The following is a 27,742-nucleotide window of genomic DNA, read 5'->3' on the forward strand; positions in this document are numbered from 1 at the left end:
GGAGCGAACTCGCTCCCCGACTCAGCTCGAAAGCGCCGAGAGACAGCGTGGACAGGCCCGTGCGGCGAGAATGAACGGCGTGGGCGGGCGAAGGGCGGGCGGCAGTGAGGAATTTGCGTGGGCGGTGGGGAAACTCCTCGCTGACGCCAGCAAGAGGGGGAAGACTCAGGGAAGCCGCCCAGCAGCTGATCTCCCGGTTGCCATCTACGCATGCGTGCCCACGGGCACGCATGCGTAGATGGTATTTTGACTTCCGGGTTGAAAAATAGCGAAGTACCCTGTTCGCAATGGTTGGGGATGCAATAAACGGGGGATCACTGTATTTTGTTAAGAATTAAGATGTATACAGTGTTCCCTTGACTTTCGCCGGTCTGACATTAGCGAAAAGTCTTAATTAACTTTATTAATTAAAAAATACTTTGCGTTTTTTTTCTACACCACATTTTCCCCGTCTGTGATGTCATACATCATCACCAAATTATTGTTAATACATAATTATGTTAATAAATATAAGGATCATTCTTCAATGGTGAGTACCAATCATAATGGTTAGTAATAGAACTGGTGAGTACCAGTAATAATGGTGAGTAATAATCTAAAAGCTGTTAAGGGAATGGCAAATAGTAATTTATGGATTTAAAGTGTTTGGGGATGTTCTGCGATACTGTTCATAGCCAAAAATAGTGTAATTACTTCCGCATCTCTACTTTGCGGAAATTTGACTTTCATTGGTGGTCTTGGAACGCATCCTCTGCGAAAGTCAAGGGAACACTGTATATGGATGCGTTGTGATGAAAAACAATCAAAAGATATTTTTTAAAAATTAGCTGAAGAGCAAGGAATAATAGTGGCTCTACCACATGCACACGAATGAGGATTTTTGGTCCATAGTTTAAATTCATGTATAAACTTTGAACTTGGTAAGAGGTCCCCAGGTAAGGCATTACTGTATATTAATTTCTTCCTATATGAAGAAGCGGGTAAGAAAAATACATAATGAAAAATCTTAAATGACAATAGCTAAGATCTTATAGTAAACCTAACCAAGGAAACATAATGGCCTAGCCAATTATCTGAAGCAACTCATTGTGTGCATTAAATTGCAGACTAAGATTTTATTGAGGTTGGGGATGCAGATATAATATGAGGGAAAGAGCAAACAGAGGGATTGAGAAATAATTAAAAGAGAAACTGTTAATGTAAAAAAAAAATCAGTGGGATAATCCCCTCCATTTGATTATGAAAATGTATGTGCTTTTGCCTGTCTTTTGCTTTATATTTATTTTTGGGTGGAATGTGCTGTTGAGTTTCCATCAAGGAAGTGCTTTCATTTTAAGTTTTCTGAAGCATTTCACAGACTTGCACAATGCAACAACAGTGGTTGCCATGTGACAATACTAAAAGGAAAGATGCAACCCTGGGGAATATTTTTCGAGATCGAATGTCAGCAATATTTTTGAAGCACAAGAACAATGAAAATCTAACCAAGCCCCACCCTCAAACCAAGCCAGACTACATTTAAAATATTTGCATTAATTTAATGAATTTATTTTTTGTATCAAATTTTGAGATCACCCACGTCACTCACAGTGCCTTACAAAAAAGAAAAATCACAAAAAAGGTGAAATTATTTTCTAATTTAACTTAAGAGTTTAAAAAGTAATTTAAATGATGAAAGCAATGTTAATGTTACAAAATACTAAAAGGAATTTTAAAATAAATAAATACAATTCTTTCTAGAAATTCATTGTCAACAAGTTTTAAGTGCAGTGCACCTAAGGGCAGGTAAGAGTGTTTTTCAAGTGTTTTGTAAACATTCAGTTATGTCACTGCCAAGTTTACACACTGTTCAGGCTAGTGGAATGCTACAAATTTTGCAGCCTGAAAAATTCTGAGGCCCAGAGGATCAAAAGGCATTTATGTATCCCAGCAGCCGGCTTAGGTCCCACACAGTTGGCCTTCTCCAGATCCCATCAGCCAGGCAATGCCATCTGGCGGGGCCTAGGGGAAGAGCCTTTTCTGTGGCGGCCCCAGCCCTTTGGAATCAACTCCCCCTGGAAATTCATACCGCCTCCACCCTCCCAGTCTTCCATAAGGCTTTGAAAACACACTTTTGCCAACAGACCTGCGACCACTGAAATTTTAACATCTACCCTATGATTGAATGTGATAGGAGGAATGTGGATGATTGGTTTTTAAATATATAGGGGTTTTAGAAAATAATTTAGAGTTAGATTTCTATGTGTTTTTAGCAGTGAGGTTTTTGGAGTATTTTAAATATTAGATTTCTTGTATGTTTTATATTTGTTTACTGTGAGCCACCCTGAGTCTCAGGAGAAGGGCAGCATAGAAATCAATATATAAATATAAATATCCTTTAATGAATATTACTCAGCTTCTTAAATATTCTCCCCCTTCCCTCCCCCACCTTGCCCATAATTGTGGCTCTATACAGCTATCTGTCTGACCCTCTTTCCTTCTGCCTTTCTTCCCAGAAAACAGAGAAGTCCAGTCAGCCGAGGAAGCAAAAAAAAGAGATGCGGAAAATAAGCTGAAAGGCCACTCAACAGTTGCAGCTGCTTGAGCTCACATCCCCCATCCTCCCCTGCTGCTTTTGAGCTATTTTCATCCTGTTTGCTTTTGAGCTGGGACAGCCAGGGAGGCAGACCAAGCACCATCTGCCTACTCCACCCCGTGGCATCCAAGCAGTTGCTGCCAGAAAACGGCAGCAGCCTGTGATTTTTCTGAAGGACGCCCACTGCTCCATAGAGGGCAGTAGAAGCTGAAATGGACATGGCACGTGTTTTCTTTGGGTTTGTTTTTTCCCTCTTGATACAGAGTATTTCTCAATGTTGGGGTGAGTAAGAGTGTAGCAACAACAAACTGCTTGATGTGCACTCACAGTTGTGGCATGTGGAAGGGTCAGGGTTGTACAGAGGACAGCCCACAACACAAGAGCAAAACAGATTTCCTTGAGTGTATCTTCTCTATATATATAGCAAAATGCTCCCTCCCAACCTAGACACTCCAAATGTGAGAATGTCAATAATTCTGCAGGTTAAAGTCTGAAAGTCTGGATTCTAGAGGAAGTCAAAATCGCAGACACTTGCAGAGGCAGTTTTAAAACTTCTGAGAAACCAACGCATTTAATGCTATATAGCCTTATGCAATAATAGATATGTTGTCCTTTAAAAAGCCACACTAAAACCGTCTTCAGCTTCTGAATGAAAGGCAGGATGTAAATATACATATATGAATAAATAAGGACACAGCATTTAGCTAGACCACAACATTAACAGTGATAGTAGACTAAAGGCCAAAACAATTAGCAGGGTATACAGTATACATTAGTGTATACAGTGTTCCCTCGATTTTCACGGGGGATGTGTTCCGAGACAGCCCGCGAAAGTCGAATTTCCGCGAAGTAGAGATGCGGAAGTAAATACACTATTTTTGGCTATGAACAGTATCACAAGTCTTCCCTTAACACTTTAAACCCCTAAACTGCATTTTCCCATTCCCTTAGCAACCATTTAGATTATTACTCACCATGTTTATTTATTAAAGTTTATTTAAAAAATATTTATTAAAGGAGGATGAAAGTTTGGCGATGACGTATGACGTCATTGGGCGGGAAAAAACCGTGGTATAGGGAAAAAACCTAATTAATTAATATTTTTGAAAAACTGTGGTATAGCTGTTTCGCGAAGTTCGAACCCGCGAAAATCGAGGGACCACTGTACATGAGATTACACGTTAGTTGCTTATGAGGAGCAAAGCAACATAGAAGAATTGATCAAATTTTCAACTGGCCAAAGTAAATACAAAGAAACTATACTTGGTAGTGTCCTACTTAATGCTGCTGAAAACTATTTATTTTCAGCTGTGGCTTGCCTTTAAGCAATGCAGAACTTACATTCCAAGATGGTAGCAATGTACAATATTGAAGCCTTACATCAAAGTTCATTTCAACCTCACCTCTTCCCCCAATCAGTTTTGGAATCAGGTCACAAATTGGCCGTTATCTCTTTTGCTCCTGATCTCAGATAACAACAACAAACAAACAAGTGGCATCTTTTCACTAAACAGTTTCCAGTTGCATTTCATGATCTCATCAGGTAAGCAGTTCAATTCCATCCATCCCTCCTTGTCTCAAATTCTCCATTTACAAAAGGCAAATGATAACAATATCTTCCACATAATATATTTGAGACTAAAAATGCTTAAAATCTTATCTGTTTGCAATGATAAAATTTACCTGGGGCAACTTGGAAGATAAGCTTTTGAACAGCAAGGAAAAAAAGCTAGTGCTGTCTTGGGTAGTTTGCGGGGTAGAAAACAAGATATGAATGAAATAAACGAAGCTCCTTTTCCATGGTTTATAACAAGGACAGTTTGAGTACTAGAGATTCAGGATCCCAAAATGTATTCATACAATGAATAATTAAGAGGACCTTTAATGCCAAAACAATGCAATTACAATCATGTAAATTCAGTGGTACACAATTATAATTGATTCATTAGAGCTCTTTGGTACCCTCTCAAGACACTGTATTGCTTCTATCCTTGGGACATGAAGAAATGGATTACAATGGCTAATCTCAACACTGAATTAGGATTTGTATTAATATTGATTGTTTCCTCGTTGCTAGTGTTGCCTCTCATGATTCTTGACAAATGTATCTTTTCCTTTTATGTACACTGAGAGCATATGCACCAAAGACAAATTCCTTGTGTGTCCAATCACACTTGGCCAATAAAGAATTATATTCTATTCTATTTCCACTTTATCTCAGTAAGGCCCTTCAGGGGTAACTTTTTATTTTAAAAAACACAAACACCTCCATACTATATAAATCTTATGCTGGGGTGGGAAAAAAACAATCAAGTGTGCATTCTTACTGCATATAACTTATTTCCTTTTGGTCAGTTTTCATAGCATCTGAAGGTAAAATGAGGACCCAGATTGTTGGGGACAATATGATTATCTCTGTAAACCGCTTAGAGAGGGCTGTAAAGCGGTATATAAGTCTAAATGCTATTGCTAAATGTGTTTGTTTTGTCAAGTACGTTTTGGTGGTATATAGAAAGATATAATATTTATATACATGATACTAGTAAAAGAGAAACATTAGGACAGGGGATGGAAGGCACATTGGTGCAGTTATGCACGCCCCTTACTGACCTCTTAGGAATCGGGAGAGGTCAACAGTAGATAGTCTAAGTAAGGGTAGAGTTTGGGAGGTAAGGTGATGATACTATAGAGTCTGATAGTGAGTGCCATGCATCAACTACTCAGTTAATAAAGTTGTATTTCCTGCAGTCGAGTTTAGAGCGGTTTACATTAAGTTTGTATCTGTTGCGTGCTCATATGTTGCTGTGGTTGAAGCTGAAGTAGTCGTTGACAGGAAGGACATTGTAGCAGATGATTTTATGGGCTAAGCTTAGGTCGTGTTTAAGGCAACATAGTTCTAGGCTTTCTAAACCTAGGACTATAAGTCTAGTTGGGTAAGGTATTCTGCTGTGAGTAGAGGAGTGGAGGGCTCTTCTATAAAGTATCTCTGCACATTTTCCAGAGTGTTTATGCCCGCAATGGGTTTATGTCCGAAAATATGCTTTTGCTATTATTTTTATTTTACAGTGAAAAAGGAACAACAGTGAAGATTGCTTCTTAAGTTCTCATTATATAAGGTCCTACACCAGTTTATACTTGACTCACAGGATGTGGAAATAACTTAAGAGCATAAACATAACTAGACTGTCAATAAAGCAAGGAAAGGCCACGCCTGCCGTTTTGGACCCTAGAAAGTTTTTCAACCAGAAGGGGAGTCTCTCTCTCTTCAGCGAACGTTTCTTCCTCAAAGGCCTACCCCGCTCCTCCCCCCACCCCCCACCTCCACCCCAGTATGGCTTCTTCCAAGCCTCCCAGTTCTGCTCTCCAAAGCCTATCGCGGAAACGCCAGGAAGCTTCCCCGAATCCCATTGGCGGTCATTACATCAGCAGCAGGGCACGACGTCTCGTCGTCGTCGGCTGCTTTAATTACCTCTTGCCTTCTCTCCTGATTACCTGGCTACCCCAGTAGGATACTCGGGAGCTGAGCTAAACAAAGACTCAGCCGGTTGCTCGGCTCCCGAGTTCACGGAGCTTCGGTATTGGGCAACCGGCAACTAAAAAGCAATATTTGGGGTTATACCCTCCCCTCGCCATCTCCAAGGGCCTGAGCCTGTGGCAAGGGTCGGTTTGCACGACAGAGCTCGGAGTTTTCTTTCTTTCTTTCTCTTTCTTTCTTTCTGTCTTTTTCTGTCTCTTTCGTTCTTTCTGTCTTTATCTTTTTCTGTCTGTCTGTCTTTCTTTCTCTGTCTCTTTGTCTGTCTGTCTTTGTCTGTCTCTTTCTGTCTCTTTCTTTCGTTCTTTTCCTCCCTCCCTCTCTTCCTTTCTGTTGGAAGGGACCTTGTAGGTCATCTAGTCCATCCCCCCCCCACACACACCGCTCAAAACGGGAGTCCCTACATTATTTCGGACAAATGGCAGCCCACTTTTTTTACTCTGTTGTTCCTAGAGACTCGGATCGAGGAAATTGGGGGGGGGGGTGTTTTAAATTAACCACGAATAAACCGTGACCACCCAAAAAGAGAAGTTCAAGATGCTACTCTATATATCGGGGTCTGGCACGCACCAGGCCTCAAGAGGACGCTCCGCTTCCCATCCCCGCTGGAGCCAAGCGCCTTTCTCCGGTGCGCCCGAGAGCTAAGCGGCTGTTGTGCGTTCTTGTCACCAAAGGAGAAAGCGCCGAAGCGAGGAGAGACAATTCTTACCTCAAAAACCAAGGGCCGCATCTATTTATTAATTTATTAGTAGCATTTATATGCCCCCCCCCCCATTCCACACGGACCCTGGGCGGCTTACAGTAAGAAAAATATAAAATACAGCCACAATCATCAAGAGTAAACGCGCTAAAAAAAATACATTAATAGCCCTACACACCAGACATACATTTCTAGCTGCCAAAACAAGAAAGCGTTTCTGGGCTGGCAGCGAAGTCCGGAGGTACAAAACAAATGGCGGCAGATTCTTTCTCTCTCTCCCCCCCCCTCCCCCCACTATTTGTCTTCTCTGAGGAGGTGCCTCAGAGAAGGCACAAGGCCCCTCATCCCCACCGTCCCGTTAGTCGACGGCTGAAGCTTTTGGGGGAAGAGGCCACCTTGAAGGCGAAGGCACACGTATACCCCCCCCCTTCGTTTCAAACCCCACCGTCCCCCTCACCAACCCGGCTCGCCAAACCCTCCAGGGTGGGAGTGTGGGAATGGGGGGGGGGGGTTGAAGGAGCATCTCCGGGGAAAACAAGAATATTCTGTGGTCAAATTTGGCGGAGGCGGCACCGCTGGGCAGCTGCCTGCAAATGATCCCCCCAGCCTCCCACTCGGCTTCTCCGGTGCTCTTTCCAGAGGTGGGGGGGCCGCGGCTGGGGCGGGTGGGAGGTGATCCTGGACGCCAGCCAGTTCCCCCCCGCCCACAATTTTGGCTTCATTCCCAGCCGCCTTTCTTTCTTTCTTTCGGACTAACACCCCCGCAAAAAAAAAAATCCAGTCAGGACTTACAAAAGCTCCGCCGCTGCTTGAAAGGCCGTTCCGAAGGCATCGCGGCCGGGAACCGGACAAGATACCGAGACCCCCGCGCCTCGGCACGGGACGAGAAGGTCGTCGTTTAAAGGCTCAGAAAACGCTGCCGCCGCCGCCGCCGCCGAATCCCCGAAAGCGATCGCCGCGAAGCGCGCCCTCCCTCTTCCTCGCTCGACCGACGCCGTCTGCTCCGGATCAGATAGCTGAGCCGCCACCGATCCCCGAAGGTGGCTGGCAGCGCAGCGGTGACTTCATCCCGCAGCCTCCTTAAAGGGGGAGGCGCGCGATCCCGCCCCTTCTGCAGTGCGGCCTCGCTGCCGGCGGCGCACCGGGCTGCCCTCGGTGATCTTGCCGGCGCGTTCGGCCAGGAGACTCGCACCCCCCCTCCACCCCCTCGGAGAAAGAAAAGCCAGGAGGATGCACTAGAGTGCCTTCCGTCCCCTGTCCTATTGCTCTCCTATATCTCCTATTCCTTTCTTCTATTCCTATACAGTATCTCTTCTTCTATTCTTTCATTGATATGTTCTGTTACTATATCTTTTCTATTATTTCTTAAATATATTTTACTATGAGTATCTCCTCTATAACCATCATCATGTATTTTACTATGTGTATATAGATATATACCCACTAAAACCCTCATTGTGTATTGGACAAAATAAATAAATAAAATAAATATGCATGAAGGGCAGATGTCCTTTGCTAATTGTGCACTACTGTTTACTAAGTCTGCACCACTATAGATCTTCTTGTGATTCCCATCACCCATCTCCTCCCGCAAATGAATGTTTGACTGTAACTGTATGGCTTGTGTCCTTATGCAATTTGTATTGATTGGCCCCTAATGTGATTTGATTGCTTATACACTGCTCCAAAAAATAAAGGGAACACTTAAACAACACAATATTACTCCAAGTAAATCAAACTTCTGTGAAATCAAACTCTCCATAGGAAGCAACAGGGATTGACAATCAATTTCACATGCTGTTGTGCACATTTAACTTTGTAGAGAATAAAGTATTCAATGAGAATATTTCATTGATTCAGATCTAGGATGTGTTATTTGAATGTTCCCTTTATTTTTTTGAGCAGTATATGTACCTGGACTATCATTAAGTGTTGTACATTATGATTCTTGATGAATTTATCTTTTCTTTATGTACACTGGGATCATGTGCACCAAGACAAATTCCTTATGTGTCCAATCACACTTTGCCAATAAAATTCTATTCTATTCTATTCCCACAGATAATGAGTAAACACACACACACCTATAAAATAGCATTGCCAGGAGTTTCATCTACTGTACAAATAACTTCCGAAAGGACATTTGTTTATTTGTTTATGTATGAAATGCAGTTTGGCAGATCAAATCTCAGTAGGCCCAAGGTTGACTCAGCCTTCTGTCCTTCCAAGGTCGGTAAAATGAGGGCCCAGATTGTTGGGGGCAATATGCTTACTCTCTGTGAACCCCTTAGAGAGGGTTGTAAAGTACTGTGAAGTGGTATATAAGTCTAAATGCTATAATGAATACTTCTTTTTTAGCCTGTCCTGAACTGCTTTCAGCTGGATGTTACTCAGTTGCAGCACAACTGGAAAAACTGGTCAATGGCAGCAGAAGTGTCATCTTAAAATTAACATTATTATTACACTATTGTATAAGCTTTGGTGAATCACATGTTTGATATGTAAGGCTGTTTTTGTTATGATTCACTGAAAATGCTGATTTGCTGAATTATATCTTTTAATCAAATCAGGCTTGGAGGAATCAAAATACGTTCACGTTTTGTTTGTATATTGATGAACATCTTGATCAGAAGTCTTCAAACTTGGCACCTTTGCTGGCTGGAGAATTCTGGAAGTTGAAGTCCACAAGTTTGAGGACCCCTGATCTTAATCCTTAGCCATGTAGTTCCTTCTGCCCCAGCACCTGAGAAGTGACATTGAACACGGGGAGAATATTATCATAAAATGTTTGTGGATATTCTCAATCTTAACTGAAGAAACTTCTTGGGTGAGAAGCAAAACATTGTCAAAGAATTACACACACGTACACCCCAGAAACCCAAGTACAGTTGCCCCCTGGAAAAGCAACTTTGGGGGTCCCAACCCAGAATGACTTGTTTAGGACGAGTTATTTGTATTTGTGACTAGATGACAAAGTGGAGATCTGGTTCAAGCTTCTTGATGGGAAGGATTTGAAAAGAAGCTTCTGGCATGTACTTGATGTATTTATAGCTTCTAGCTACTGAGAATGCTACTTTATTCTGAGAACAACCTGAGGTAGGTTTGGCTAAGTAACTATGCCAAGAACACTTAATAGCTTAGAAATTAAACATTAATCTTTGCTGAGTTCCCATAAACAACATCTACCACGTAGGAGCTTGGAATGTGTAGGTCTTTAAACTCCCTTATATAATTAGTTTTCTACTTGTTTATAAAAGGTGTAATCTTTTCAGTGGTCAAAACAACAGATCATTGGTGCTGCATATCAGTTTAGTTGAATTTCCAGCCCTTTAATAAAATTGCAAGTTGCAGATTTTCGCTCAGTGACCCATTTGCCTGTCCCAACTGTGATCACTAGGACTATTGTAGTAACCTGAAATATGGCATTTACCACTGTCTGATTAGATAGACATTTTAAAACGATTCAATCAAAGCAGCACCCTTTACCATTTCGGCTTCAGTTTTTCAACAGCTGAATTACGTATTCCAGGAAAAGAATTAGCCTTGTTGAAAAAGGCAGTTGTTGACTTAGCAAAGTTCTCAGCTGCAGAAGTTATCAAAGGCTGTTTTTCCTAGGAAGCTTGAGCAGGTCAGAAACTAAACAAGCTGGGACAGGTGTGAATTTGAATGGGAATTCTCTAGGAAACACCCAGACTGTTTCATTGGAAATTTCAAAAATATTTTAAACAACGTCAGTGACTAATCAATTAAGAACTTTTGTCAAGAAAACTATGTCCATGAATTCACAAGGAGCACAGTTTGGCTTGAAGAAGATTTGATTTTCCCTGTTTCTCCTGTGCCGCTAGTAATTGTTGGCAAAATTATAGGATGGGGTTTGCTACTATAGTTTGTCTGAACTTAGAAAGCTGGCATGCCTCTTGTATGGGGAGAGAGCCACCTACTGATTGTACAGCAACATCGTTGATTGCAAGATAAATCTGGAAAGATAGGCACCTGCTTTTAGGGCTAAGAGCTATACCACTTATAGCTAGATTTACTTTAACTAAATGTATTTTCACTTCCATTTCATCCAAATATTAATATGATTGATCTTGAATTATGGATTTCATAATATTGCCTTCTGTCACATTAACATTACAATTTTTGGAGAACGTAGCTAGTTCTAGAATTTTAGTTTGCATGTTTATGGGTTAATCTGGGTGTCAGCAACCTGAAGCTCTGGAGCCACATGCAGCTCTTTCAACTTCCTGCTGTGGTTCCCTGTCTGCTGAACCCACCACTGGCTGGCCCTGCCTCACACTCTCCCCTCCCAGTCACTCCTTGAGAAGGTAAGGACAACGGTGGTGGATGGAGACTCACTCCATATTCCAGAGCGAGAGCAAAGCAGTCCTGTACTTGCCTTTTCTTTCCACTCTTGTTGGTACTGTGTGTAGCTTGTTCACTCAGGGAGATACTTGACTTTCTCTCTTCCCTGAGACACTGGCCCAGCCTGATTGCGGCCGATGCTCCACATCATAATGGGTTCCAGGAGAAGGAGGGGATGCAATCTCTCCATGTAAAGTGCACTATATTTAAATGTGCTGTGCAAGGTGCTGCAAGAACACTGAGCAGACCATGGAGGCAGCGAGAGCAGTGTCATCAGCTCTTGGTGGCATCAGTGGTGGTGCTCTTGACCACCGACAGGAAGCCGCAGCAGGGAACGAAAAACCTTAATTTATCTGGGTACCTGAAATAACTCTTGATTTAAATCATATGGTAAAAAGCAACCAAAGAAGAAGAAAGAACATCGTAAACTACTCAAGACTCATTTATACCGCCAGGCATGGGGGAGTTGAGATATTCCTTCCCCCTAGGCCATTACAAGTTATGCATGGTATGTTTGTGTGTATGTTTGTTTTTAGAATAGGGGTTTTTAGTTGTTTGTTATTATTGGATTGTACATGTTGTGTTTATTATTGTTGTTAGCCGCCCCGAGTCTGCAGAGAGGGGCGGCATACAAATCCAATAAATTATTATTATTATTATTATTATTATTATTATTATTATTATTATTATTATTATCAGCAAAAAAAATCCCCAAAACCAACCCAACTCTCACCTGGTTTTTGAAACACATGAGAGAGAGAGAGAGAGAGAGAGAGAGAGAGAGAGAGAGAGAGAGAGAGAGAGAGAGAGAGAGTCAGAAGGAGAAAGAGGTGAGAGGGAAAGAAAGATGAGAGATGAGAAATGAGAGAGGGAGAAAGAAACAGAGAAAGAGATGTGTGAGAGAGATGAGAGTCAGGGAGAAAAAGAGAGGAGAGAGAGAGATAAGAGATGACAGACAGGAGAGAGAGAGAGGGAGGGGGAGAGAGAGAGGGAGATGGATGGATGTTTTTGAGAAAAGAAAATACAGGGAGCCCCAAAACTTGGGTAGGTGTGGCTGTGGGGGTGTCATATGACTGGATGGGAGTGAATGATGTTGAGTTCGCTTCTGCCTCCTGGGCAAAGGCTGGAGGGAAGCGCCACTGGTGGAGAAGAGCCAGAGGACCTTGTTCCAGTGTGATTGCCCCATGGCCTGTAACTGGCTGACCAACTCAGCTAACTGAGCCTCCAGGTGCCGATACCTGGCCTTGCACTCCTGCAGGTCTTCCCTCTGCTTGGAAAGCCTATCTTCATAGTCCTCAGTGAGATGCTTCTACTGAGCCTCCTTCTCGATCAGATCCAATTTGACTGCCTGCAGCCTGCATTGGCTGCCGATCAGTTTCCGGTCACAATTCAAAGTGCTGGTTATGACCTTTAAAGTCCTGCATGGCATTGGACCAGAGTACCTCTGGAACCGCTTGCTACCGCACGAATCCCAGCGACCGATAAGGTCCCACAGAGTTGGCGTTCTCCAGGTCCCGTCGACCAAACAATGTCGTTTGGCGGGCCCCAGGGGAAGAGCCTTCTCTGTGGCAGCCCCGGCCCTCTGGAATCAACTCCCCCCGGAGATTAGAACTGCCCCCACACTCCTTGTCTTTCGTAAATTACTCAAGACCCATCTATACCTCCAGGCATGGGGGAGTTGAGACACCTTTCCCCCAGGCTTTTTTATATTTATGTTTGGGTATGTATATGTTGTTTGCTTTTTAAAATATGATAGGGTTTTATGTGCTTTTTAATATTAGATTTGTTTTCGCTGGAATATTGTTTTTATTATTGTTGTGAGCCGCCCTGAGTCTTCGGAGAGGGGCGGCATACAAATCTAATAAATTGAATTGAATTGAATTGACTTGAGCTGTTTTGCCAACTCTTTCTGGTGATAGCTGCTTAGGTCCAAACAACTGCTTCCTGAGGCCCTAAGGAGCCTGAGCAGACAGGTGAAGAGTGGCAGGGAGGGGACAGGCCAGTAGAGATCCCTTAGCGTGAGTGACATTGAGTTGGCTACGCCCATCCGGTCACACGATCATTTAGCCACGCCCACCCAACCGGTCATTAGGCAGATTATATTAGTGGTCCGCAAGATTTAAAATTATGAATTAAGTGGTCCCTGAGGTCCAAAAGACCCCAGGACTAAATGACCAACAAATTGTCTTCAATGTTCCTGACACCAGTAATGGAAGGGTTTTATTGAAAGGGTACACAAAATATTATAAATACCGGTAGTCTGATTTTCAGAGAAATATTTCAATAGCATGAATTTCAAGGAGGAAAATACTTCAAAAAGCATGAGAAAACTTTACTGAAATCAATACACAAAGGTTGCTCTATTATTTTAATTTGCTTTAAAAGAAACAAGTGCAAAATAAAAGGAAGTAAAAAAAGATTTACAATTATTACAAGTGTTTTCAACAAAGTTATTTAGTTATATATTTGCTAAAGAAACCTTCTATATTTGATCCTCTTTTTGATTTCATGTTTTGTCTTCTCCATGGAGTAACTTTTGAGTAATTTGAACAAACTCCTTACCACTTTAATATTTAAGAAAGGAATCACAGACATTATCATGGATAATAATTATCTGTGTTAAATAAAAATATACAATTAACTAAAAGGAATGCAGGCCAGTTGGGGAAGATTTCATTCTGTTGGGTTTTGAATGACAATCAGGAAATAGTCCTTATCTGCAAAAATATAAAGCAATTATGTTTCAATAATTAGTTGTTATGGTTGTTACTGTTAACTCGTAATAACTATTTTGTGTCCTGTTACACTATTTCAATTGCTTTGTAGAGAGATTATGGTATTATCACTTAAACCTGGTATTATCACTTACAAAGAAATTTGGTTAGTGGCACAAATACTTAAAACGATTTCTTCATGAGGTTTTGTGAATATAGTACACATAGTCCTTGACTTCGGAGTATAATGACGCCTGCCTATCATGGTCATAAGTGGTGACAGTTGATTTTATGACTTGTTTAGTAAGGGTCATTAAGGAAACATGGCAGTGATAAAGTGAATGCCATAAGCAAATAATGGTTCTCAATGGGTGCAGATTTGCTAAAAACCTGAAATGCCAATTTTCAGCAAAACTTTCGTAAAACACAGCCACAGGATGCTGCAAACAGCCAGGAATGTAGCCAGGTTAGTCATTTCCATAGATCAGTCCTGGGGCCATAAGGGGGAGAGATAACAATTGGAAGTTTGAATCCAAGATAGATCCATTGTAACTTTGAATGGCCTCTAAGTAACTTGTTGTAAATTGGGGACTACCACTACTAGTTGGAAAAAACAATACTGGACAAAGCAGATTATAAATACATACACATTCCTCACTCAATTTCCTTTTGCAAGCAGAGTTATACAGAATGGAAATATGACGTAGCAACCCAAAGAAATAAAGACACGAGAAAAGGCTGAACATAAGAAACATGTGAAGTTACATAGAAAATTCACTCAAATATTACAAACATTAGATGTAATATTCAACAATGTTTAAAAAACACTGTGAAACCAGATGAGGCCAGAAGCCAAATACTGCAACACTGTTTCTTAAAATGAAGCAATAGGCTTGATTGATATCTGGAAAGATCATTTAGAACAGCAGCCCTCAATTTTTCCGGCTTTGAGGACCAGTGGTAGGGGGAGGGGATAGTTCTATACAAGCACACACACAGCTCCATTTGCACAAGTGGTGAGCACATGGGCCAGTTGCTCGTTTAAATAGAGGTGCATGCGTGTGCGCTTGCCTGCTGCACAACATGCGCATGCTCGCCCATCACTTCTACAGAAGGTCTATGACAATTCACCATGGCTAACTCGCCATCTCCAACTTGCCAAAGGACAATTCATCATGGCCATGTCACCATAGGACAACTTGCTGCAGGACAAGAGTTACCCGAATATCAAATAAACGGTAGATTAGAATAATTAAAGAAATGATGCAAAAGGAGGAACAGAATAAAATGTGAATGGGAAAAAATAAAATATTTTATTTATTTTAAATAATTAAATGGAATTGCTACATTGTCTCACAGTGTGTTATCCTTTGGCGAACTGGCCATGGCAAGTTGTCTTACATCACTTCTTGGCCATGATGAGTTGGCTGCAACAAGTTGGCTGTGGCGGGTTGGCCATGGTGAGTTGGCCACAGCAAGTTGGATGTGTAGCAAGTTGTCACATTCTATTCCACAGAGCAGTTCTGAATGAACCACAGACCTGGGGGATTGAGGACTCCTGATTTAAACCCATTCTTACTTGAATCTTTTACAGAAAAAAATGTGCTACATTTGCCTATTGCTGTTGCATTTGAAGACAACTCTACCAGAGACTCCAAAAGAGCTCCCCCCACTTTTTAATTTTACCTGGTGCAACCATGATCTCATTTTTCTTGGAACGAATCCGCAGGAATGTAAGATCATTCTGGGGATCAATGTCTCTGACGGTGCTCCTGGCCTTCATTATCAAGCTGTGCATTAAGCCTGCATACTGTACTGTGGAGGAGTTGTCCATGGTGCTTTTGATGGGGATACCTGCGGAATTCAAAAGGATTCTCTGGATAAATTATTTAAGACATGACTTGATCAGAAAATCTTAAGATCTCCCATTTTACGGAATAGTTTTGATATGAAATCCATTACTTCATACAACAATTTTATGTCAACAATTTGGAATTTTTCAAATAGAACTTGTGTAACATAGTGTAATTTTGTTCTGCCTTTAACTTTTTTTAAAGGATAAATTGAGGCTGAAAGAGAGAACATCTCCATACAAAAATTCAGTCTGCATTGGGCTATGCTAGCCAATGTGTGCATAACGGCTGTTGGCTGCTAATTTTAGAACACTATCGTATTTATAAAATAGGCGTGTACGTTTATAGGTTCAGTGTTTTTCTTATTCATTCCTCTCAAAGTATCATAAGTGGTGTAATTTTCATTGAATGAACATTCCTGGGAAAAGGAACAACTGGTGTTGCTTTTCCTCCATTTCCATACTATCAGCCTGACTGTGGCATCAGTTTTATAGTCCCTTCCAGTTTAATGAACAGCATTAATTAATGACCTATAAATCCCTTCATGGCATCGGGCCAGAATATCTCCAGGACCGCCTTCTGCCGCACGAATCCCAGCAACCAATTAGGTCCCACAGAGTTGGCCTTCTCCAGGTCCCGTCAACTAAACAATGCCGTTTGGCGGGACCCAGGGGAAGAGCCTTCTCTGTGGCGGCCCCGACCCTCTGGAACCAGCTCCCCCCAGACATTAGAACTGCCCCCACACACCTCGCCTTTCGTAACCTCCTTAAAACCCACCTCTGTCGTCAGGCATGGGGGAATTGAAACATCTCCCCCAGGCCTATACAGTTTATGTATGGTATGTTTGTGTGTATGTTTGTTTTTAATAACGGGGTTTTTAGTGTTTCTATTGAATTATTAGATTTGTTATATATTGTTTATTATTGCCGTGAGCCGCCCTGAGTCTACAGAGAGGGGCGGCATACAAATCGAATAAATAAATAAATAAATAAATAAATAAATAAATAAATAAATAAATAAATAAATAAATAAATGAATGAATGAATGAATGAATGAATAATAAACCTTTTCTCTGAGGTTTAGAAAGATCTCTTTTAATTGATTCATGATTCAGTTCAATCATCCTGTGTCATGAAGAGCAGAGCCAAAAGTGGCCACCCAGATGTTTTTTAAACCTTAAACCAAAGGTGGCCACCCAATTGTGTTTTCAAACCACATTTGTTTTCAAACCCAGATGTGTTTAGATTTGCAGCCGCCCAAATCACATATGACTCTTGCAGTTTAGTATCCAAAGATGTAAGACATGATACAGTGCCCTGTTTTAGTACTGTTTAACCAGAATCTCTTTATGTGTTAGTAATATTTAGATCACTCTTACAGAACTAATGGGATGATTTTTACTTTGGTTGCCGATTTATTTTCTTAACTTCCATTCAGCACCCAGAAATCTGAGGTTGAGATTAGTAGCCATAAAAATTGAAATAAACCTATAAACGTACACGCCTATTTTATAAATACGATAGTGTTCTAAAATTAGCAGTCAACAGCCGTTATGCACACATTGGCTAGCATAGCCCATTGCAGACTGAATTTTTGTATGGAGATGTTCTCTCTTTCAGCCTCAATTTATCCTTTAAAAAAAGTTAAAGGCAGAACAAAATTACACTATGTTACACAAGTTCTATTTGAAAAAATATCAGAAATAATACCTTGAATTTCTAAAATAAGATTTTAAGTTAAGATGTTTAAAATTCCAATCTACTTTGCTTGTTGCTATTATAAAAAAAGTGGCACATAGCAAGCACATATGTTGATCATCCATTTCAGAATCAGTATCCATCTCTTTAAGTAAAGATGGATTGATACCATTGCCTTATTATATTAACAAGAATCAACCCATACATTGCAACCAGACTTATCACAGAGGGAGAAGGGATGTTTAGCTCTTTTCCCAGATTGGAAATGCTCCTACAAGCCCCCTAAGGACAACATATAGCCAGGATTTATAACTGAGTTGAGACAGGGCTGAAAATTCACTGATGTGCACCCTGTTGTAGGAAAGCTATATTTTATTTTATTTTTTTGCTTGGAATTGAAGTTACAGTAATATAGGGAGCTATTTAATGGATTATGGTTTTTGCTGTCAGTCATTATATCACACCAGAGGTGGATTCCTACCAGTTCTAACCAGTTCTTTAGAACTATTAGTAGTTCAGTGATGATGTCATGGAGCCAGTTCTGTTGGTGTCTCTGTGGGCGCCATCATCTTGGATTTTGCTTCTGCGCATGCGCATGTTTCAGAATTTTATAAAATAGAAAGTCTTTAAGCAATGTTTCCCAACCTTGTCAACTTGAAGATATTTGGACTTCAACTCCCAGAATTCCCCAGCCAGCGAATGCTGGCTGGGGAATTCTGGGAGTTGAAGTCCAAATATCTTCAAGTTGACAAGGTTGGGAAACACTGCTTTAGAGGAAGCATTCTAGAATTAAGAATCCAAGTTCTGAAAAGGGCATAGACATGAATAGCTTCTTGGCTATTTTGAAAAGATCTTGCAACAGTTAGATGTTCCCGATTCCAATATATTTCCAGTTTAATAAATATTTATTAAGCAAATATATTGCGCAGCCTATCCTAATCAAATAATTTGATTTATATGCTCTTGAATTCTTTCAACATGGTAAGGGGCATGGCAGGGAGGGGCGGAAGCTATCTTATTTTGCTGTTTTTATAGTTATTTTATATTGTCTACTTTCACAGCTTGGATTTGTACTCTCCACTGATTTTAAAATGCTACTTTATAACTGTGCTAAGGAAGCTCTGTTTCAAAATACATGTTTTAAATAAATGTAAATCAGAAAGTTTATTACCATTTCTAAAAGAAGATACTAAATTAATGCACCCTAATAATCAGAGATAGCACAATTTCAAAATATTGCCAAGGTTTTTGATACGTGCAGAATGCAGCTGCGAGAGCAGTCATGGGCTTACCTAGGTATGCCCATGTTTCACCATCACTCCGCAGCCTGCATTGGCTGCCGATCAATTTCCGGTCACAATTCAAAGTGTTGGTTATGACCTTTAAAGCCCTTCATGGCACTGGACCAGAATATCTCCGAGACCGCCTCCTGCCGCACAAATCCCAGCGACCGATTAGGTCCCACAGAGTGGGCCTTCTCCGGGTCCCGTCAACTAAACAATGTCGGTTGGCAGGACCCAGGGGAAGAGCCTTCTCTGTGGCAGCACCGACTCTCTGGAACCAACTCCCCCCAGAGATTAGAACTGCCCCTACTCTTCCTGCCTTCCGTAAACTCCTTAAAACCCACCTTTGCCGTCAGGCATGGGGGAATTGAAACACCTCCCCCGGGCATGTTCAATTTATACATGGTATGCTTGTGTGTGTGTCTGTTAGTATATGGGGTTCTTTTAAATCTTTAAATATTTTAATGTTATTTGGATTATTTATGATTTGTTCTATCTTGTTGTGAGCCGCCCCAAGTCTTCGGAGAGGGGCGGCATACAAATCTAAATAATAAATAAATAAATAAAATACCGTGGGATTCACTTCCTCCCTCACAGCCATGTAATTTCAGCCTTAGTTTCATAACGCATGCCTGAGTCTTAATCCCAAAGAGCGCTGCTTATGTGCTTTGTTAAAGCAGATTCCATTCACATCAACTTAGCTGTCACAATACCTTCTGAATTCACAATAACGATCCCTTGGACTCCCTTTTGACTCTGGATTCGCTTCATTGTTTCTTCTACCTCAGCCTGGGAGGGGGAAAAAAATTAACAGCTTGAAATAGAAACATAGAAACATAGAAGACTGACGGCAGAAAAAGACCCCATGGTCCATCTAGTCTGCCCTTTTACTATTTCCTGTATTTTATCTTACAATGGATATATGTTTATCCCAGGCATGTTTAAATTCGGTTACTGTGGATTTACCAACCACGTCTGCTGGAAGTTTGTTCCAAGGATCTACTACTCTTTCAGTAAAATAATACTTTCTCATGTTGCCTTTGATCTTTTGTTTCTGGATCACATTCTGCCCTAAAATATCTGGAATCGGAAGAGCATAAAAGGATTCAAAGAGTTACTTCTTAAATACTAAGCCAAAAGCACAGCTATTTTGGGATCAGCCGTATCAATGCCTACTTTTCTTAAACCCATAATTTTCCGCCTATCATTTAGAAATAAGCCTTGGATGCCAGACGTTTGTTTCCTGTAATTTTCTAAGCAGGTTTTTCTTTTTTTATTGCACTCAAAGCTTCACACCACATATAGGATATATATAGTGGTGAAATCTTTCTTGCGCAGTTTCCCTCTAATAATAAGGGTCTTTTCACACACAATCTTCTATAGGGGGATAATTTCTATCTGAAAAAGGATTCATCTTTGAAAATGCAATGCAAATATTTAAATGCTGATTTGAACTGAATAAACTCTCACAGCCAACCCACACTCAGTAAAAGACCTTGGAATACTAATATCAAATGACCTAAGTGCTAAAGCCCACTGCAACAATATCGCCAAAAAGGCTTCTAGAATTGTTAACCTGATCCTATGTAGCTTCTGCTCCGGCAATCTCACATTACTCACAAGAGCCTACAAAACTTTTGCCAGACCCATCCTAGAATACAGCTCATCTGTCTGGAACCCATACCACATCTCGTACATCAACACCCTTGAAAACATCCAAAAATATTTCACCAGAAGAGCTCTTCACTCCTCCACTAGAAACAGAATACCCTACGAAAATAGACTAACAATCCTGGGTCTTGAAAGCTGAGAACTACGACGCCTAAAACACGATTTAAGTATTGCCCACAAGATCATATGCTGCAACGTCCTACCTGTCAATGACTACTTTAGCTTCAACCGCAACAACACAAGAGCACGCAACAGATTCAAACTTAATATTAACCACTACAAACTTGACTGTAAAAAATATGACTTTAACAATCGAGTTGTCGAAGCGTGGAACTCATTACCAGACTCAATAGTGTCAACCCTTAACCCCCAACATTTCTCCCTTAGACTATCCACAATTGACCTCTCCAGGTTCCTAAGAGGTCAGTAAGGGGCGTACATAAGTGCACCAGTGTGCCTTTTGTCCCTTGTCCAATTGTCTTTCCTTTATCTCATATATCATATATATTTTCTTTCTTTCATATATCTTCTCCTGTATTTTATATTTTTCTTTATACAGTATATATTACCTCATGTCTATTCTCTTCTATGTATTGTGTATTGGACAAAATAAATAAATAAAATAAATAAATAAATTGCAGAGTCAGCATCTGGAGCATCATGGCTTTAGTGACAATGATATGCTGACACAGATGAAACCTAAAAACCTTTAGCCAGATGAAATTATACTTAGGAGACAGGAATAGAGACTATATATACAAAGCTCAGGGCTGGACGGTTGAGTTCTTGATGTTCTCTTAGGCTAGGTCACATCATCATTGTTCCCAAGCATTGATGATTCATATTTAGATTAACAAAGTTGGAAGGGACCTTGCAGGTCATCTAGTCTAACCCCCTGCCCAAGCAGATGACCCAACATCTGCCTCTACCTAGGATCGAACTCACAACCACCTGATTGTGAGGCAAGAGCCCCACCTTTAGGCCACAGCAGCCAACCCCCTAATGATGCTAGACTGGTAATGAGACTTCTGTAGAAAAACAACCAACTCCAAGAATCCAGCTTGGAGACAAAATATGAGGGTCGTCCAGAAAGTAATGTACATTTTTTTTCTTCAACAATTATTTATTGAACACAATGAAACTTACACACAAGAAAGAAGGATGTTTCTCCTACACTTCCTATTTTTCCATGTAATCTCCATCCCGTTCTCTGGTCTTTCTCTAGCAAGAAATGCCCTGTCAGTACCACTCCTTGTTCTAATGGCCTCACATTCTGTTCTTCTGTTCTGTTCTTCTAATGGCTTCACCCTCTGTGCCCAGTGACTAACCGTATTTCTGTCGAGTGCAGATTCTCCATAAACTATACATAAACATTTGTGAATGTTCCCAATAGTTTCTTTCTCTGCAGTGAGAAATTCAATGACAACAAGCTGCTTGTAATGTACATCACTTACAGATGCCATTTCAAAACACTGTTGCAGCTACGCTGTCTGAAGAAACATAAAATTTACACACACACTCCTGACAATTCAGATAATGTATATCTAAAGTTTCACATTCGTACTATTACTGTAAGTTGGGGAAAAAAATGTGGTGCATTACTTTATGGGCATAGAAGTAAAATTTATTTATTTTTATTTTATTTATTTATTTTGTCCAATACAAAATGAAGGTTGAAGAGAATGTACATGTAGTAAAATATATCAAGGAAAGGATAGAAGAAGAGATATGAGAATAAAATACGCCGATGAAGAAAAGAGGGAGAGATATATGAATGTAAGAAAAGATATAGGAGAGACAATTGGACAGGGGACGGAAGGCACACTAATGTTTTAAATTCTTTATATTTCATTCTTTATGTTTACAGAAATTAAAGCTAAAATAATTAAACATCTTGAAATCTGAATGTCAAGAAACCAAGTTTAGATTCAGAGCAAATAATAAATACAATTCCACAAAAGGTTAGAGGTAGACAAAGGATTTCTTTTCTAAAAAGAAAAAAAACAACATGATTGCCCGCAATTCCAATGAAGTAAAAATGGAAGAAGCAACTCATATGATTATAAAAAAAAAAAAGACTTGGAGAAGATTTGAAAACTGAAAAGAAAAAAGACTTGGGAAAATGGAAAGAAAGAAGGAAGGCCATAAGAAAAAAGGAGCTCATTAAAAAAAAGGATCTGGAATGTAAAAGAGTGAGCTGAGGTTTGCAATGGATGCTAAGAACATTTTTTTTTTAAAAAAAAGACATCTTCAGAAATGTTCAAAGAAGGACAGACCCAACTGCTATATCATATAAATGCACTTGAAAAAGCAGAATTTATATTTTGAAAATAAACTCATTTTTAATAAGAAACCATGCAGCTAAAGACAGTGCTTGTTAATGCATTGTTTTCATGCTATGATGTAGTGATGATTGAATCAAGCATAATACTGAGTTTAGCTCGCACTAGGACAGAGAGGTAAAGAGAAGCAAATCAGATAGACTGGGACTCTGCACACACAGCAGCTTAGGTCATTTTGAATACATATATAAATAAATTGTATGTATGTATGTATGTATGTATGTATGTATGTATGTATGTATGTATGTATGTATGTACAGTATGTATGTACAGTGGTATCTATACTTAAGAACTTAATTCATTCCATGACCAGGTTCTTAAGTAGAAAAGTTTGTAGGGAGAAGCAATTTTTCCCATAGGAAACAATGTAAAAGCAAATAATGTGTGCAAACCCATTAGGAAAGAAATAAAAGCTCGGAATTTGGGTGGAAGGAGGAGGAGGAAGAAGAGGAGGAGAAGGATAGTCGCTGCCGAAGGAAGAAGGTGAAGTGAGGGGAATAAAAAAAAATCCAAAACTTTAAGGCTTAAAAAAAAAAGTGGGACTCTGAGGTTGCGAGGAGGAGCATGTGCCTCCCATACACCCGGTGCAAGGCTGCCTCCCATACACTGCGCCATAGAGAGAAACCCAGGCAGGCAAGAGGGGGGAACCTCCCGCTCCTTTGACCAAAAGGCTGCTGCTGTTGCTGCTACTACCGGCTTCCTTTTCCTTCCCATGCTGAAGGGCTCCCCTGTTCTCTCTCTCTCTCGCTTGCTTTGTAGCCGGTGCCTTTCCTTCACTGTGGAGACTCCTCGGTTTGGCTGAAGCTGAGTTGATTCGGCTGGGGTGAAGCGTCCCCTTTTTCCTTTCTGCACCCAGACTCTCAGGGAGGCAAGCTCGCGCCGGGTGTGTGGGAGGCAGCGTAAGGGAGTCATCACAGCGAAGTGGTTTATTCCCTCTCCAAGCGCCCAGAGAAAGGAAAATGCTCCGTTTGCTCTGGGCTGCCTTTTCTCTGGGCGTTGGCAGAAGTTTATTCCCTCTCCAAGTGCCCAGAGAAAGGAAAACGCTCCGTTTGCTCTGGGCTGCCTTTTCTCTGGGCGTTGGCAGAAGTTTATTCCCTCTCCAAGTGCCCAGAGAAAGGAAAACGCTCCGTTTGCTCTGGGCTGCCTTTTCTCTGGGCGTTGGCAGAAGTTTATTCCCTCTCCAAGCGCCCAGAGAAAGGAAAACGCTCTGTTTGCTCTGGGCTGCCTTTTCTCTGGGCGTTGGCAGAAGTTTATTCCCTCTCCAAGTGCCCAGAGAAAGGAAAATGCTTTGTTCACTCTGGACTGCCAAAGCCTCCTTAATCACCACTGAATGGCTCCTCTGGCAGCCCAGAAAAGCCCGGGATTAAAGGGGGAATGGCAGGAAACTGTCCGGGCCTTTGTGCCACTCTCAAATTTCCTGGGAAATTTTTCCGGGCTCGGGTTCTTAGGTAGAAAATGGTTCTTAAGAAGAGGCAAAAATATCTTGAACATCCAGTTCTTATCTAGAAAAGTTCTTAAGTAGAGGCAGTCTTAAGTAGAGGTACCACTTTACAGTATATGTTCTTTTCTCTTGAATCACCCTGGTATATCCAAATATGGGAGGGAGCATACTGCTTTCTTTTTGCCACTCAGCCCTTCCAGGGGCCATTAAAGGCGGTTACTTTTTGTAGCCAATAAACTATATTCTATGTGTGTAATATATTTTTGCTGATAATGAAAAGAAAGGGAGACTAGTATAAATGTATTTCAAGCTATTTCTCTCTCATCAGCTAGCCAAGCCTTTACCAGGATTTGAACCTGGGCAGTCTGCCTGTAAGGCAGTAACTTTAATCTCTAGGTCACAGGTTCTTCTCCTATCTCAGCTTGGGTGACAAAAAGTAAGCAGTATGTTCCCTCCCATATTTGGGTATAGGGTGATTTGACAGAAAAAAACCATATACAGTGATACCTCATCTTACAAACGCCTCGTCATACAAACTTTTCGAGATACCAACCCGGGGTTTAAGATTTTTTTGCCTCTTCTTACAAACTATTTTCACCTTACAAACCCACCGCCGCCACTGGGATGACCCACCTCTGGACTTCCGTTGCCAGCGAAGCACCCGTTTTTGCTGGGATTCCCCTGAGGCTCCTCTCCATGGGAAACCCCACCTCCGGACTTCCATTGAAAGCGAAGCACTTGTTTTTGCGATGCTGGGATTCCCCTGCTGGGATTCCCCTGCAGCATTGCAAAAACACAGAAGTCCAGAGATGGGGTTTCCTGTGGAGGGGAACCTCAGGGGAATTCCAGCAGCGCAAAAACGGGCGCTTTGGCTGGCAAAAGGGGTGAATTTTGGGCTTGCACGCATTAATCGCTTTTCCATTGATTCCTATGGGAAACATTGTTTCGTCTTACAAACTTTTTACCTTAAGAACCTTGTCCTGGAACCAATTAAGTTTGTAAGACAAGGTATCACTGTAACTCTTCCCTGGTAGAAGCTGAGACAGGAGAACTTGTGGCCTAGACTGCCCAGATTCAAATCCCGGTAAGGGTATGGCTAGCGGATGAAAGCAAAATAGCTTGAAATAGAATACACAAACACATGCACGCACACACACACATATACAACTGAAATCTGGGAAAATTCACAGGAAATGTATATTTCTTCCAAAAAAAGAACGCTTCACTTCAACCAAACAATCATTACATAAGCAGAATATGAAACTGTTTTTTAATTGTGCCATTACTCTGTCTAATTCATGGAAATTTACTTCCTGTAGCTGACACTGTTTTCCATTAGAATCTGTTAGAACAACTTTTTTTCCTTTCAAAAAACAAATGATTAAATAATGGAAGCCAGAAGGGTGCCATTATCACTTTCTGATTAATTATAGTGTGAAGATTTGTTTCCTTGGAAACACTATTCTATAGATATTGAGCACAATTCATTCTCACTGAAATCTTTTGAGTTTTGGTTCTCTCAAAGAAATCTTTGAAGAGAGCTACTTCTGAAAACATTATGATATCTTCAACTATGTCAATGAGTTCTTTACATTTTAATTCAATATTAGCAATATTGATATACTAACAAGATTCAACATACTGTACTGGTTTTAAGGCAAGGTAACACACCAATTATTCTTGGAGAACTGTGTATAGATCTGATTGCTTTTCAACAACGGGCCTATAGTGTGGAAACACTGCTAGAAAAGATCACAAAACTGATCAAAGGGCTGCTTTGTTGAGCAAGACACACATGTTTGTGACATGAGTTACAGTTGCTGAGTTAAGAGAACACATGTAAGGTTTAAATGAACAGTCATATTGTGACTCAGCATAATGGCCAGGTTCATTACAACACAACACAATAACACAACAGCTGGACTTGCCCAACATTCCAAACCACAAAGTATCCCTAACTACATTTTATATTGGTACAATCACAAGGTTCAGCTGTCAAATAAAGATGATTACTGCAATATTACACAGTCTACCAGTTCCTATATGTCAACTGCATGGAAAGACACATGTTTTTCCCCCCCTGTCAAATATAGTCTCCCTTCCTTTTCATTACACTGGTCAACAAACACAAAGAATCAACAACAAAAGGAATATGTCTGTTTTATGGAGTTCTATGTGTCGATTCCAAAAATATGTTTTGTTTTGCTCTATTGCATAAAGTGTCTGGTATAGAAGCATTTTTGTTATTACGTTATTTCTGATTGGTAGATTATTGTTTTCTTAATGTTGCCAGTATATTTCTTATACCTTACAATAATGATGCTGCTCCGTGGAAACTATACCTGCTACAGAAAAATTATAATACATTTTTTAAATCAGAACCAAAAAATGATTCAAAAAAGTACAAAGTCAACTGTGATGATTACAAAAAGTATATATTTTTGTAGATCTGTGTTATCAGCAAAAATATGTTGTATGTATGTATTTATGTATATGTGCGTGTATATGAATGTGTGTGTGCGTATATGAGAGTGTGTGTGTGTGAATATGCCAAGACCTACATGTTTGTACATAAACACACACAAACACACACACACACATACATATCTATCACAGTGGCTCTTTGGGACACAATGCATTCCGAACTATTAGCCAGTCACATCTCAATTTCCTTGGGCCATACAAAACCTAGTGTTCAATTTACAGCGTAAACCAGAAAACAGGGTTGAGAAAATCATACGACACATTCCCTTCCTACAGAAGTCTCTAACCCTGGCCACTTTATGACTTGGGGACTTCAATTCCCAGAATCCCTCGGACAGCTTTGCTGGCCACTTTATGGCTTGTGGACTTCAATTCCCAGAGTTCCTCAGCTAGCTTTGCTGGCTGAGGGACTCTGGCTGTTGAAGTCCACAAGTCTTAAAGTGGCCAAGGTTTGGAGACCCCTGCCTTAGGATGGGCTCCAGAGGTAGGGTGGGCTTCATCTCCCTTAGGATGGGCTCCCTGGCTAAGCAAGCCGGAAGTGACAAGGCCAGCTAAAAGGCGCATCCTTCAGAAGACATGAAAGCGATTGCCTCCTGTGCAAAGCAATGACAGGACACGCCTCGCCTCATCCCACGAGATTTTGGGAATGAGGAAGCGAAAGGGCGACCGCGGCGTCCCACGGGGGTGGTGGGATGGGTGGGGATCCTCAGCTTTTCTTTGGTCATCCCACCGCCTTCCGGAAAGGCTCCGCCCGGACCTCCACTAACGACCAAACCGTCACTCCTATCCCCATAGGGCAAAGCAAAAGCGGTGAACGACACCGATGCACCGGTCGCCCTCGCCTCCCTCCCGCCCCTTACCATGTTGCAAGAAGGAAAGCAACCCGGGGCTTCCCTCTTAAGCCAAGGACCGCCAGCTGACTCCGCAGCCCAGCCCCCTGAAAGCTTCTGCGCCTGCGCGCCATTCTCAGACTATTTTTAGGACTGAGACCTAATTCAGCCAATCGTCGCAGGCTTGGGGCGGGTTCTGAAGGGTAGGGATCGAGGATAATTTCGTGTTCGAGAGGTTCGTAAAGGAAAGCGTTA

General features: G+C 41.1%; 2 protein-coding genes across 2 annotated transcripts in view; both read right to left on the bottom strand.

The window, feature by feature from the left end:
* MAP1LC3A (microtubule associated protein 1 light chain 3 alpha) overlaps positions 1-8,014 on the bottom strand; it is a 37,389-nt gene extending 29,375 nt beyond the window's left edge. Inside the window, exon 1 of the mRNA XM_070744860.1 lies at positions 7,600-8,014. Within this exon, the coding sequence (XP_070600961.1) occupies positions 7,600-7,639 (40 nt within the window). The 5' untranslated portion in view covers positions 7,640-8,014. The remainder of the gene's footprint in view (positions 1-7,599) is intronic.
* A 5,513-nt stretch (positions 8,015-13,527) lies between these two features.
* DYNLRB1 (dynein light chain roadblock-type 1) lies at positions 13,528-27,620 on the bottom strand. The gene is made up of 4 exons (XM_070748825.1): positions 27,518-27,620; positions 19,433-19,508; positions 15,573-15,740; positions 13,528-13,889 (listed from the first exon to the last, which is right to left on the bottom strand). The coding sequence occupies exons 1-4, from the start codon at positions 27,518-27,520 to the stop codon at positions 13,846-13,848; spliced, it is 291 nt and encodes a 96-aa protein (XP_070604926.1). The 5' UTR covers positions 27,521-27,620; the 3' UTR covers positions 13,528-13,845.
* Positions 27,621-27,742: the final 122 nt, after the last annotated feature.

The sequence above is a fragment of the Erythrolamprus reginae genome, chromosome 3, assembly GCF_031021105.1.
Source record: "Erythrolamprus reginae isolate rEryReg1 chromosome 3, rEryReg1.hap1, whole genome shotgun sequence".
NCBI lineage: Eukaryota > Metazoa > Chordata > Lepidosauria > Squamata > Dipsadidae > Erythrolamprus > Erythrolamprus reginae.